Source organism: Medicago sativa, chromosome 4 (genome assembly GCF_051527215.1).
Source record: "Medicago sativa cultivar Bolivia chromosome 4, Bolivia_mono, whole genome shotgun sequence".
NCBI lineage: Eukaryota > Viridiplantae > Streptophyta > Magnoliopsida > Fabales > Fabaceae > Medicago > Medicago sativa.
Genome location: NC_140752.1, coordinates 60,395,994 through 60,409,901, shown reverse-complemented (window position 1 = coordinate 60,409,901; position 13,908 = coordinate 60,395,994). Strand labels below are relative to the sequence as shown.

At 32.4% G+C, this 13,908-nt stretch overlaps 2 protein-coding genes and 1 long non-coding RNA gene across 21 annotated transcripts; 2 read left to right on the top strand and 1 right to left on the bottom strand.

Annotated features, from left to right (window-relative positions):
- Nucleotides 1-2,031: 2,031 nt before the first annotated feature.
- Nucleotides 2,032-6,950, bottom strand: LOC146930336 (uncharacterized). Of its 19 annotated transcripts, none has more exons than XR_015006334.1 (10): nt 6,509-6,950; nt 6,220-6,259; nt 5,556-5,633; nt 5,150-5,233; nt 4,456-4,567; nt 3,859-3,924; nt 3,646-3,731; nt 3,086-3,219; nt 2,694-2,877; nt 2,032-2,290 (listed from the first exon to the last, which is right to left on the bottom strand). XR_015006334.1 is itself a non-coding variant. In XM_085701891.1 (8 exons), exons 3-8 carry the CDS (start codon nt 5,571-5,573, stop codon nt 2,282-2,284), a joined length of 375 nt encoding a protein of 124 aa, XP_085558017.1. In that variant the 5' UTR covers nt 5,574-5,633; nt 6,220-6,259; nt 6,509-6,950; the 3' UTR covers nt 2,032-2,281. The 19 variants fall into 19 exon arrangements, 3 of the variants coding, with proteins under 3 accessions (XP_085558017.1, XP_085558018.1, XP_085558019.1); XR_015006337.1 differs by having other exon boundaries at nt 3,646-3,716; XR_015006346.1 differs by having other exon boundaries at nt 5,150-5,216.
- LOC146930337 (uncharacterized) lies at nt 3,205-3,504 on the top strand. Its single transcript, XR_015006350.1, has 2 exons — nt 3,205-3,302; nt 3,355-3,504. It is a non-coding gene; the product is annotated as an uncharacterized LOC146930337 (long non-coding RNA).
- Nucleotides 6,951-10,226: 3,276 nt separating the features above from the next.
- On the top strand, nt 10,227-10,580 carry LOC146930335 (auxin-responsive protein SAUR50-like). Its single transcript, XM_085707534.1, has one exon. The coding sequence runs from the start codon at nt 10,227-10,229 to the stop codon at nt 10,578-10,580; it is 354 nt and encodes a 117-aa protein (XP_085563660.1).
- Nucleotides 10,581-13,908: the final 3,328 nt, after the last annotated feature.

Below are 13,908 nucleotides of genomic sequence, written 5' to 3'. Positions count from 1 at the left end.
AAATTGAATACCTCAATAAACATAATTTTTTTTTGGACAAGAATAAACTTATTGCATTTCATTCATAATAATAGTAGAGATGCAAGATGGAATCCTAATATGAATATGGAAACTAGCATGATGCAAAGCCACTCTAGCAAAGCTATGAGCGACTTCGTTGGCTTGTTTCCGAATGAACTTAACATCAGAGGTTACTAAATCAGAAGCTAACAGGCGTCTACAATCATTAATTACTGCGCTAAATTAGAGACGCCACTTTTACTACCATAAAGTCTATCTACCACAGTTTTGGAGTCAAGCTCAAAGTCCACAATACCCAGTTGCAGATCGCGAACCCAGTACATTGCTGATAATAAACCCAAAGCCTCACCCAAATCCACATCAAGGAGCGAAGTCATGGATCCATTCAGTCTTGACTAAAACAAAGCGACTTTCATCATCTCGAATGCAAACACAAATACTGACCCGATTCCGAGCTTGAGAGAAGGACGCATCAACATTACAAGTGAACCTACCGGGACTTGGTTTAATCCACTTCAAATCATTCGGGGTATCAGGATTCTGATGGATAAGATGCCGAATAGTTTGAGCTTTTTTCCAGTTAGTAAGAAGAGAACCTGCACGAGCACAAATAGCTTGAGTTGTTTTAGTAACGTTGTTCCATTCCTTATTGTTTCGATGCTTCCATATACTCCAAAGAGTCACACTGAAAATTTGTTTTTGTTGCTGATCCATGTGTTGTAGGATAGCAAACACATTGGTTGGAAAGTTGGCATCAATATCAAAAACAGCCATCAAAGGACTCCATAAGCCAATATGTTGCCAATAAAGCATAATTTTACTACACAGAAAGAACATATGAGTACTATCCTCACCAAAGTCATCACACATTGCACACCTATCAGTACAATGAACTGCTTTCGATTGCAATCGGATTCTCGGGGGCAAACAATTACGGCAAGCTCGCCAAAGGAAATTCTTAACTTTTGGGGGCAATTTTAAACTCCAGATACAATTCAAGTTACCCGGCACACGGTGTTGTACAACTGCCACATCATGATTCAAAATATCCTTATGAGCACTTTTAACTGAATAAATACCATCCCTCTCGAACTTCCAAACAGGCACATCATGAGTTACCGAAGGAAGTAACGGAGTATTAAAAATATTTCTAGCAATAACATTGTCAAAAAAAAAACATTAATTAGCTTCATATTCCAATGTTTTTGGGGTGTAACCAACAAGTCAAAAGCAGTGATAGATGGCCACTCCAAGTGATAATTAGTTGATGGTAAAATTCGTGCAACATTATTGATCCAAGGGTGATCCCAAACTGATATGTGTTCACCTGTACCTATACTCCACTGAAAACCGCGCTGAATCACATCTTTAGCACTCCAAATACTACGCCAAACATAACTAGGATTACGGCCTATACTAACTCCAAAATAGTCACTTCGAGGAAAATATTTAGCTTTGAGTAAACGAGTGATTAGAGACTCTGAAGAAGAAACCAACTTCCAAACCTGCTTACCAACCATAACCATATTGAACGCAGTCCCTTGAGTCAATAACAGAATATTATTTGCGTAGAGTATCTGCATATAATCAAAACCCTTGTCTATCCAACTGTTGGTTTCATACTGTTCATCAAGAATGGGATTTTCTCAGAATTTTGATTTATTTTAGTTGGAAAATCATTTTAATAGGGGATGGCCCAATGGAGTTAGTAGGAATGGTAGCTATTTATAGGTTAATTAAAAATTAGTAAAAGTCCTATCCTAGGTAGCAAATTGATTACGGTTTCCATTAAAGTTTTAACAGCAACCAATGTGGCACTACACTCGATGCAGCCTTTTTGAATATAGTAGATGTTAAACTATCAATGCTATAAAAGTACAAAGGGCTACTCTATATATATATATATATATATATATATTTTTTTTTTTTTTTTTTTTTTTTTTGAAGAGCTAAGGGCTACTAATACTATATGATTAGCTGTTTTTTGGCATTTAGTGCATAACTTTATAATTTAATAGCAATATATCTTTCTTTATTTGGCATTGGATGAAGATGTATTACTAAGGAAAACATCTATTTATACCCTGCATTACTCATGTATTTGACACTTTCATATTTAATAAAATCTCTCATATTCTCTATCAGGCGCAAGTGACTCCATAGTTTATTTTTCCTTCATGTTGTTTATGCATTTCTCAAGAATCTTGAATGAATTGTGAAGAAGCTACTCCAAATGCCATGACAATGCTCAGTTTAGCCATCATTCCTTCTACAAAGATAATTGTGTATCACAATCAGAGACAATTAACAGGAGAGAGGAAAGTAAATATTAGATGCATCTTTTCAAGATTATGCAATGAAGGTTTGGAATTTAAAGTTTCTAGGCAATCTGTCTAAAACTAAGCTTTTTTTAAAACAAGATATTATTTTTTTTAATTTAAAATTTGTAAAAGATAATCACAGTGTTGAATCCAGAGTTAAAAAAATATTATCAATTCATCAATTAAATGTAACCAATACATTGATTTTCTGAACATCTTTTCAAATCAAATATTGATTTTTCTTCAAAAAAAATCAAATCATATATTGATTTGGTCGTAAAAATATATAAATCAATTTGTTTTTAGGCTAGCCAAAAGATTACAAACAATCTAAAATACACATAATAGTACCTGCATGGCTGATGTAAGGTAATGTTTCTTCCAAGAATAGAAGTCCATGTGTTCTATCTGTTAGTTCTTCAGGCTACCCACATATGCTATACTACCTTTGCTCCTATGTCTCTTTAAAAAGTTGTTTTCTCCAAATCCATCACATAGTTTTGATGAGGAATTTGTCTCTTCTTGCAGATCAATACTTCAAAGAGGGAAAAAAGTGAGAAGCCAGGGGAAATATTATTTTTATCATGCTCTTACATCTAAATTAAAGATCTATGTAATTCATGACAAAATGTTTCCCATAATTAGTACTCGAAATTATAATAATTTTCATTAAAGAACAACAAATGTAAAAAGTGTAACTCTTATGTAAAATCTTGAACTTATACTACTTCTAGAAAGTATACCAATTTCATTTGAAGAACACAGTAAAGTGTAAGAATCTATTGCTGGCACCAACACTTCGACAACACCCACAATCCTAATTATCGAATCCATAGCTGCTTTGTTTTGGTCTGAATGATGCTATTGATTATCTTGGCTGTGAAACGAACAAAATAAATAAAAATTAAGAAGCTATTAAAAGCTTAATACTAAAACATATACGCCATATATGCATGTAAGGTTGAGTTAGTTGTTAGTTGTTACAGAGTTGGAAATTAAATCTGCATGTAAGGTTGAGTTAGTTGTTAGTTGTTACAGAGTTGGAAATTAAATCTGTGAAGGGGTGTATGTCTATGTTGTTATACTATATACTCAGTAGTCCTATAAGATTGACGACTTTGCAATTCAGCTTAACTTTGAAAAAGCAAGATGTATTAGTAATGTTAAAAATAACAAAAACAAAAATCATAAACGATAGGATAAAAGTAGTGTTAAAAAAACCACATGACCAAGGATACCATAAACTCTAATTAATACTACAAGTTCATAATACAAGTACTTAAAAGAAGTTGAGGAGCTAGACCTTCCTTAAGCATGTACAAAGGCATTGCAATGGACTTCCATGTGCCGGTTCCAACTCCTTTTGAATATTTTCTGCAGACATGTAATCTGTCAGGTGAATGCACAATAAATTACAAAAATCAATGTGAAGACAAAGGAAACGCACTAAAAAATATAAAAGCCTAGACACAGATCATCAATGCATATAAATCAAGACTCCTAGCAGAGTTGATACCGGTTTTAGTGATTGGGATAGTGGCAGAGTGCACCAAAGGAACCCCATTGGCTAAGGTGACAAAATCTGATAATTCATTTCATTAGCATGCCATTAGAAACATATTGAGAAGATCAAGGAATTGTGTTGTAGCATTAAGAAAGTAGCATCATATTTTTACTTACACTAATATGTATATTTCTATATTTTGGAGTATGTTCATATTTTTTACATTTAGACTTCAGCATGATACTTGCTACTTACCTAAGGCACTTGATACTTTTTACACTAATCAATTTGCTCTCTATTTTCTTTTATAATTGCTTGGGTCCCAATAATAAGTAATACTTTTTCAGCATCCAAATTTTGCATTCAAAACTAACTAATAATACAAAGTTGATTTCTCATAAGCTTGTGACATGATTTGCAAAATAAACACTTATATGATAATGACTTCAGTTTATTTCAATGCAACTTAGTTATAATACAAAGCTACAAACACCAAAGGGAGAGAGACATCTTTGTTGCATTATTTGATGCTTTGAAGACAATTTACAATAACATTCAATAGAATTGGACAAAAGGTCAACATATGATATGTTGGGTGGGTATGATTACCTTGATTATGTAGGAGTTGATCTCCAAACAGGAAGATATGCTCCATTTTCAGAAATAATAGGTGCCATCTTCTCTCCTTTATGTCATCCTTCATTATCTTCAACACGACCTCCTGTATTGTTTCATCAATTTTAAGCAATATATCATTCAGAAGTCACTTCTAAAGAGGATTTACCAAGTGCTAAAAATGTGAGTATTTTGCTTTGGAACTTAAACTACCAAGTAAAAGTATTATGTATCAGATGTTTTACTTTGTGTTTTTTCTTTAAAAAAGTAAAAGTATTTTATTCTTCGTTATGTTGTTAAAATGTGTAGACTAAGTATATTTGTGTTCAACTGCAGAGACTAATCCCTCAACATTTGATATATGCACGCAACTTTTCTTTGGACTAGGGATGGCAAAAAAAAACGGTGCACGTGGGTAAGGACGAATAAAATTCGTCGCGGGCACGGTAGCTAAATGGATATCCACGTGGTTTGCTTATACCCGTTCCTGCGGGTACCCATACCTGATAATAGGGTTCAAAACAGAAATTGGCAATTTATAACTAATTTATTCAAAATTCATCAGAATATGAATTTGTTAAGTATAAAATTTAACATTAATTTCAAAACTAAATCTTTAAATCAAACATAACCAAATACAAACATTTCCTAAAAAAAACAGAACAATTTGCAAGAGTGGAAAAGGTACCATGGATGCAACAGAAACATGTTTGCCAATGGCTTGAAACTTCGGAGATGTAACCCGTGCACCATAGCTGAAAAGGAAGAATAACTGTCATCTTTACATGAGAAAAAAACAATAATGAACAACATGCACATATTATCTATTTCAGCTACTTTGAAAAGATCAATAAGTTTTCTTAAGTTATTCATAGGTGAAAAAAATATGTCAATTTTTTGATAGATAATTATCAAGTGATTTAAGAAAAACAATCCAATCCGAGAGGGGGAAAAACCACCCAATGCATTCTTTCAGCATATTCACTCTAACAATTACCTTTTGCATTTTTAAATCTTTTTAGCAAGAGTTGGTTATACTTATCTTAGAAGAAAAAAAATAAAAAAGAGGTAATAGATAGAAGAGGAAAACCCACATGCTTTTGTTTCATCATTTCAATCCTTGCATAACAATTGCTTCTTCTAGCTCTCCAAACTCAAAATCATATCCATTGCTAGCAAACAGACAAATAAACAAAAACATATGATATAAAAAAAATGATGAATTATAGATCAAGATTGATAAAGGGTAGCTAATCCTATGATGAATTCCATACAGGACATGATTGCTTGAATGTCCTAATTAAGAAATATCAAAAAGTGATAGTTATATAAAAAGTGTTAAGGTGTCTACACAAATCCAATGAGAGCAACAAATACAATCTATGTTAGCATTGGGTATATCACAACTTTGTGGGAAAAATTTGTTTCTTGATCCATTTATTTTCCGTCACGAAAACAGCCTGCAGCTATGTGTAGACTAGGAAAGTAGCTTCAGCCAATAAAAACCAAGTTTTTTAAAACAGCGATCATACAAATTCATTATCTATCTATACCACTTGTGTTCATATTTACAATTGACAGCTTCACATTTTTTATTTTAAAAAAAAGCAGTACTCCTGCAATATCAAAACTTTTTTTCTATACAAGATCAGGTTTTTTTTTATAACCACTTTCTTTTTAACCAAAAAGAGGGGATTACATAATAAAGGAGATTAAAGTTAAAGATAAAAAAAAAAAACAGTCACATTTCATTTTTACCATTATTAAGCTTTTTGCACAATTTAAGCCAACTACTTCCCTGCATCATAAGAAAACACAAAATCAGAATATAGTTCATATGTATTTCACATTAGACAAGTAGGTTCTACAAAACCCCTAAAAAAGGTATAATATACAAAAGAAAAAAAAAGAAAAAAATAGGAATAAGGAAAAAATTCGTAATAAAATAAATACTAACTCAGATCAAAAAAGAAAATTTCTTAAGTTGAAAGCTCAAAAAGACTAATTTCATAACAAAATCAAACTACGATTAGGGTTTAACACTTACCCCAAAATGTTTTGACCGTGCATGAAGGCCCAAGATAAATAGGTTGGAAAAATAACTATATTTACTTAGACTTTAAATCGAAATAAAACAAGAATAGGTTGGAAAAATAACTATATTTACTCAGATATCGAAATAAACCAATCCATCAGACGGTTTCTTTGATGAGAATCGTAGATCCAGTACTTAACGGATGATCGAAGGTTGTCAGTAATGGATCATCGCAGGAAGAGTCTCGGCAACAACTTAATGGTTTTGAAAAACAAATCGGATAGAAATGTAGATCGGATAGAGGAGGAAGATGGTGCTGACATCACGATCAGATGAAGTTGTAGTGTGGCGGAGGGATGCCGTAAAGATGTATGGCAACTAGGGTTTGAAGGAGGAAGAAGAGAGAACTGTGTGTTCTGTATTAATTGATGAGAGAGAAAAAAAAAATTGAAATGATATTGTAAAGGAAACAGAGAAAATAAATAGTATATCGAGACAGAAAAATAATTGGATAAATTATAGGGGGGGTGTTATTTTATTTTTTCTGAAATATTTAGATAAATAATTTATTTACACAACAAATAAAATAGTTTAAAGGGCATCTCTATCACAACAAAATAGTTAAATCATTCCCTCAATCTTGACAAAAAAATAATAATAAATCATTCCTCTCAAAATAGTTTTTTTTTTTACAAACCCTTTGACAAAATGGTTAGTTATTAGCTGTGTTCGTTGTGCAGTTTGGTTCGGTTTTGAGGATAAAAGTCATCTCAACCATAACATAAATAGGTATGCAGTATGGTTTGGTTCAGTTGACCTTTAAAATAAAATTCAAACCAAACCAAACTAATGTGGTTTGGATTGGATCGATTAGTGCGGTTTTTTTAGACAATCATTTTTTTTCAACGTTAAAATCAAATTAAAAAGCTAAAATGCAACATATTTTCTGCAATGTTTTAGATTTCATCCAACATTATAATTTTATTTCCATCTAGAAATGTTCTCAACTACATATACCAAATTAAAACGTGGGCAAAAAGTAATCATAATCATTCTCTAAGAGTTCAAGTAACACATAAATACATTTTTTATGTAAAAAGCAAAGAAGAAACTTAACAAGAGAAAAAAATATATCATTTTATTAAAGTTTTCATTGAATTTCTATGAGTGTTTGTTTAGATGATATATATTTAATTAGTGTTTTTCTTATATTGCGGTTTGGTTTGGTTTGGTTCGGTCGGTAAAATCAAAACCGCAAACTGAACCAAACCATGTGGTTGAGGAAAAAAATGAGATTCGAATACATCTGCATCAAATGCGGTTTTTTGCGGTTTTACTTTGAATTGGTTCGGTTTGCGGTTTTTCTTTTAGATTGGTTCAGTTTTGAATACCCCTATTAATAAGATTTTCTACATAAATTAATTATGAGATTATTCAAATGAGGTGTGTTGCTTGAACAACTATTTGTGTGACAATTTTTGACGCAACCATTAGTTATTGACATTGAAACCAAACAAGAGAGAAAGTAAAAACATAATGTGAAAGGATGTGCTCTTTATCAATGCATCTTTAGCACAACAGAGTACAGAAAAAGAGATTGTATTCTTCTCTGTGGATTTCCCCTTGATGGTTAATATTATGTATGTGTGCTTTGGTGGTTTTTGTATTATTGCTGCTGTTGCTGAGTGATAATATCTATTCTTAACCGAATATATTTGGTCTGCTCACGTTTTCGAACTTAAATAAAAATTAACAGGATATTCCAGCCGTGCGTTGCACGGGTTCGTACACTAGTAGCTGCACATTAATGAGTGATGCTACAAGTCAGATTTTTTATTTTTTTTAATAATAGTCAGAGTTAATAGATTAGATGAATACGGAACCAAATCAGTCTTTTTTTTTTATGTCTTTCTTTTCTTTTAACTAAAAATAATTCTACTTAACATTAGCAATTAAAATAAGTACATTTAGAAAATATTTGTGGTGAAACATTGACCCAAAAACCGAGGTAATTTAAAATCTCATGATATAAAGTCATTTCCTTTAAAATCTCTTGATATAAATCTTTGAAAATACAAATTGTAAATTTTCATAGTCTTTTAAAATCATAAAAGTCATTAAAAATTTACAAAGTCTTTTAAAACCTACAAGATTTTTTAAATAAGATTTATCTATTAAAATCCTAATCTAATAAACTCACTTAACCTATTTATAAATTGCTTATAAATAGAATTTTATATCTCACTTTTTGATACCACCAAAAAGAGGGAATCCTTAGGAAACTTTTTGATACTACCGGAAAGAGGGAATCCTTAGGAAACTTAAAGGCTAAGGGTTTGGGTCTTTTGGGAGTGTGACTAGGTTTCAAGAACAAGAGGCAAACAAAGAGGGAATACAAAGAGAAGAATATGCTCTTGTGTTTAGTGATTCTTGTGTGGTTTTTGGATGAGCAACAACATCATCGAAAGAGGAAACTTTTAGGAAACTTAGAATTAAGGGTTGAGAGCTTTTGAGTGGAAAACTAGGGTTGAGAAACATATATTCATAACACCTTGGATAAGGAGATTTTATTAGAGGATGAATTCAAGCTCTCTTTTGTCTTGTTTAGAGAAATTCCCGTTGAAATTTTGAGAGAAGCATACTTTAACGTCGCAAACCAATACCACCAGACCAACCTAACTGGATTGGTTTATTTTTTATATTAATTTCTTGTAACTTCTATATATCTCTTTTAAAGACTCATTCATACAGTGGATTGCATAGTTACGCTCTCCTCCAAACGGTAGTTAATTTGAGTCAAATTGGGTAAACAATTTTGGTGTATTAGTTCCTCTACACTGTTTATATTTGTTCTTTGATTTGATTGTGGATTTTTTTATACATTTATGTTACTAGATTTGCTATTGGTTGATTATTGTTGCTTGGATTGTTTGGTTGTTGATTATCATTGTTATTTACTGCATGCATTGTCTTGTTGCTTTTGTACAAGGGTTTGAATTCACAACAATTTCAAGTGTTGTTTTTAGTTAAAAATAACAAGGGAAAAGCAAGAAAGAGCAATCATTTAAATCGACCAACCGTGGATGGTTGGTTAATTTAGGAAGAAGTTGGCTCATATCTCGTAAATGTGTAAGTTCAACTTCAACTACTAATATCAAACCTTAGCTTGTTAGTAGTTCAACACTCTTTAAACTTTGAGATTACATTGACTTTGGCGAGCTATCAAGCTCAACTCACATAAACTTTTTTATATTTAAAAAAGTGAGAATTTAAATCTAATGAATGAGATCATATATAATCCAATAAATGAATACACTAGTTAGCAATTAACTACCATATACATTAAAAAAATTCCTAAAAAAAAATGTGCATTAAAAAATTAGCAAAAGATTTATTAACAGCTTCATCAATAATTTGAAAACAGGCATGACAAGACATGACACAGTCAAACACATTCAAAATACGTTTCATGCTAAATTGCAAGTTCCTTCAAAAAATTGAGTCAAGAAAATAAAATGTTCGTTCGAAAACACTGCACCGATCACATACATGAATTGCTATATTTCGCTTTCACTTATGTTCGGTATGTTCTAATTTGATATGGGGCCAAATTATTTGTGTCTTTGTTAAGAAGCACACTATAAATATTAAGCATATTAAATTGATCAAATCATCATAAAACAAATCTATCTTGTACTCATAAACATCTTAAAAACAACTTGAAATCAAAATGGTTGTTGTAGGTGGAATTTTGAAGCTCAAGAATAATATCTTCAAAAAGCTCCAAAAAACCCTATTAATGGGAAGAAATGATAATAAATCAAGGTATGTTGCAAAAGATGTGAAAAAAGGACATTTTGTTGTGATTGCTAAGGATGAAGATGAAGCAAAGAGATTTGTTGTGCCATTGAGTTGTTTAACAAACCCAATATTTGTGAGGCTATTAGAACAAGCAGCTGAAAAGTATGGATTTAATGGAGATGGTGCAATTACAGTTCCTTGTCGCCCTAATGAATTTCAGATGTTATTGGAGCAGAAAATGCAAGATGAAGCCATAGACGACCTAGTGGATATTTCAAGTTAAAGCAAATTGTAACTCAACATTATTAGAAAAATTAAAATCAGTGATAAAACATAGAGAAATATATAAATTTCTAAATATTTCTTTTGTCAAATGCAGTTTTGATGCTTTTATTTTTAAGTTTAATGCTAACTAAATTTCTCTTGCTAGTTAAATGCAGTTTTGATCTTTTTATTTTGAAAGTTCATACTAATGTTATTTTTTAACACTTTTAACAATTTGAATACACATGTTTCAAAATATTCACACTAAATTTATTTCATTAACTAGTATACTAGGGCATTTGTTAGCATTTTCATATTTATTTTTTATTTTTTTAAGAGAAACATTTTTCAATTTTTAAATATGTGATTTCTCTGTCCTCGTGAGCTTAACTCGGTTTGTAAAAACAATACATAATATATGCAAGGTCCGAAGTTCAAACCCCAGCAAAAAAAATGTGATTTCTCTTGCCTCTCTTTATCAAATTGCACGACTTGGTAGTGAAGTGATGACATATAAGTTAGATACATGTGGAACTGACATGATCATTATGTGTTTAAATGGTTGTTAGGTACACATGATACAGACAAGAAGATGTTGATGTGGTAATAGAACAACTGAGTATAGGCCCGTTTCATGGGTTGTCCCTTGGTTGAAAGTTTGTCTCTCAAATCTTGTGGTCCTTGGTTTGATAAATAGAAATGAGTATTTAAAACTATGAATGAGAGGAAATAGAATAACAAAATGAATTTAAACCTTAAAAGTTGTTTTCTAGTAGTGTGATCTCGACATCTTGGAAATTTGACCCATTGTGATATACTCAATGTTGATTGAGTAGTGTGGATTTAATAAAAACAACAAATCTTTCACAATACATCAAATCTAAAAAATTATAGTAAATAATTTACTATAATTTTTCTTCAATCCAATCATGTACAAAATTTCCCAGTAACTGTAAGCCATGTCTACTTTAATTGGAATTGGCTTGTCATCAAGTTTCCCGTAAGTTTCGTGATAAATTTACTATTTTGTTTATATTTTGACATCGGTTCCTATCTTATGCTTTGTTTAATGGGAATTCTCTGCAAATAATATTTGGACAATTTCCATTTCCACCTTACTCTTCTCACAACGCATTAGAATATAGAAAATAGAAAAATTTGATACTTTTTCGAATCATTCATCATTGCATTTCTTCTCCGTTGTACAAAATAATGTGGAACGATGAAAAACTGATACATTTTATCCTTCTAAAGGAATTAGGCAAGGGGACCCTCTTTCCCCTTATCTTTTTGTTATTTGTATGGATAAATTGTCTCACATGATAGCTGATCAGGTAGAAGCTAATTACTGGCTTCCTATGCGTGCATGCAGGTATGGTCCTCAAATCACTCATTTACTTTTTATTGATGATCTTCTTCTTTTTGCTGAAGCTTCTATTGAACAGGCTTATTGTGTCTTGCACTGTCTTGATACTTTTTCTCAAGCTTCTGGTCAAAAGATTAATAGGAATAAAACACATGTGTATTTTTCCAAAAATGTTGATACTCAACATTGCGAGGAAATTTTACAACACACAGGTTTTAATCAGGTAAATAGTTTAGGTGGAGGGTGACGGGAAGATTCTTTGGAAGTGGTAGGGCCCACATCACATTCAAACTTTTATTTGGTTGGCTATTCATGGGCGAATCCTTACTAATTTGCGAAGAAGTAAATGGGGTGTTGGGATTTCTCCTACTTTCCCATGTTGTGGGAATGGTGATGAAATTGTCCTTCATGTGCTTCGTGACTGCATTCATGTAACTCAGGTATGGCTTCATATTGTTCGCTCCGATTTTATAACTAACTTATTTTCCTTTAACTGTAGGGATTGGTTTTTCAATAACCTTAAGAGGAAAATGGTTGGGACGAGCACATCTAGATGGCAGATCACCTTCATGACTATGTTCTGGTATTTGTGGAAATGGAGGAACAAAACTATCTTTGAAGCTGATTTCCAAAGGCCGAACAATCCAAATATATTAATCCAGAGATTCGTTAGAGATATTGAAAGCTACAACTTGGAGCACCTTCATAGAGGGCCTAAGGTAAAGGAGTCTATCTACATAGGATGGAAACGACCTCAGGAAGGTTGGATCAAGCTCAATAGCGACGGTGCCTGCAAGGATTTGGGTCATATTTTCAGTTGTGGTAGTATTTTTCGTGATGCAGATGGTAAAAGGATTAAAGGCTACACTAAAAAGATTGGAGCTTGTGATGCCTTACATGCTGAGATGTGGGAGTTGTATTTGGGTATAGAGTTGGCTTGGAGGGAGCATTTTGATCATCTTATAGTGGAAAGTGATTCGAAGCTATTGATCGACATGATTTCTGACAAGTTCAAGTTTAATGGGAATATCCCTATTTTAGTTCATCGTATCAGGAAGCTACTAAGAATGGATTGACATGTGCAAATCAAACATACTTGGCGCGAAGTAAAGAGAAGTGCTGATTGGCTTGCTAATTTTAGCATTTCTGTGAATCATTTGAATTTGATTCTTTTGGAGACTCCACCTAATGAACTTCAAAAGCTCATGTTTGATGATATTTTCGGGGCTTGCATGCCTAGGAATGTCAGTTAATTTCGTAGTTTCTTTTCTCTTGAGCTTTGCCCTCTTTTTGTACCAAAAAAGAAAAAGAAAAATCTATCATTAAATCACAACAATTTCAGAAACATAATCTCAACGACTTAATGCAGCAGCAGCAGCAACAACAACAACAACAACAACAACAGTTGCAACAACATACTTAAACACAATCATGGATCAGTCAAACTAAACTATTCATCAGATCTAACCATGCAAGTCCTGATTTCTTCAGAGGTTCTGGATCTAATCAAACCTTCTTGAATGCCATGAAAACATATCAACAAGGAATGGTCTAACTCGATCGGGCTCTTCGAACTATATTGACCAAATATAGAGAACATGACTCTCATGTCATCGTTCTGAAGCTTCATATGGGTAAACCGAAATGCTTCCATCTGAGTCGATCGACAGACAGTGATACTTAACATTGTCCACCTTCTTGTGCCTCCGTGGTTGAGCCAACCATTAATTTGATCCACGTGATCCTTCGAGTCAGGCAGTGCGACATCAACACATATCCTAAACAGATTAGGTCCCCCTAGTTCTAGTACATTGCAACTAGCTTAATGTTCATTTATATATTTTATATGTCGTCATGGTTTTGTGGTGTGGATTGAACATCAACCAAATATTCCAATTCATAGCAGTGTTGAAATTATCAATGCAATGTAGACCAAAGTAAAATCATGTATATGCCTGATTTGGATTACATAATTTGAATT

Coding starts and splice junctions, on each gene's coding strand:
- LOC146930336 (XM_085701891.1), bottom strand. Junction 4,568..5,149: donor ATGTTTCTGTTGCATCCATG/GTACCTTTTCCA, acceptor GAAACAATACAG/GAGGTCGTGTTGAAGATAAT. Junction 3,925..4,455: donor TCAACTCCTACATAATCAAG/GTAATCATACCC, acceptor ATGAATTATCAG/ATTTTGTCACCTTAGCCAAT.
- LOC146930335 (XM_085707534.1), top strand. CDS start 10,227: ATGGTTGTTGTAGGTGGAATTTTGAAGCTCAAGAATAATATCTTCAAA.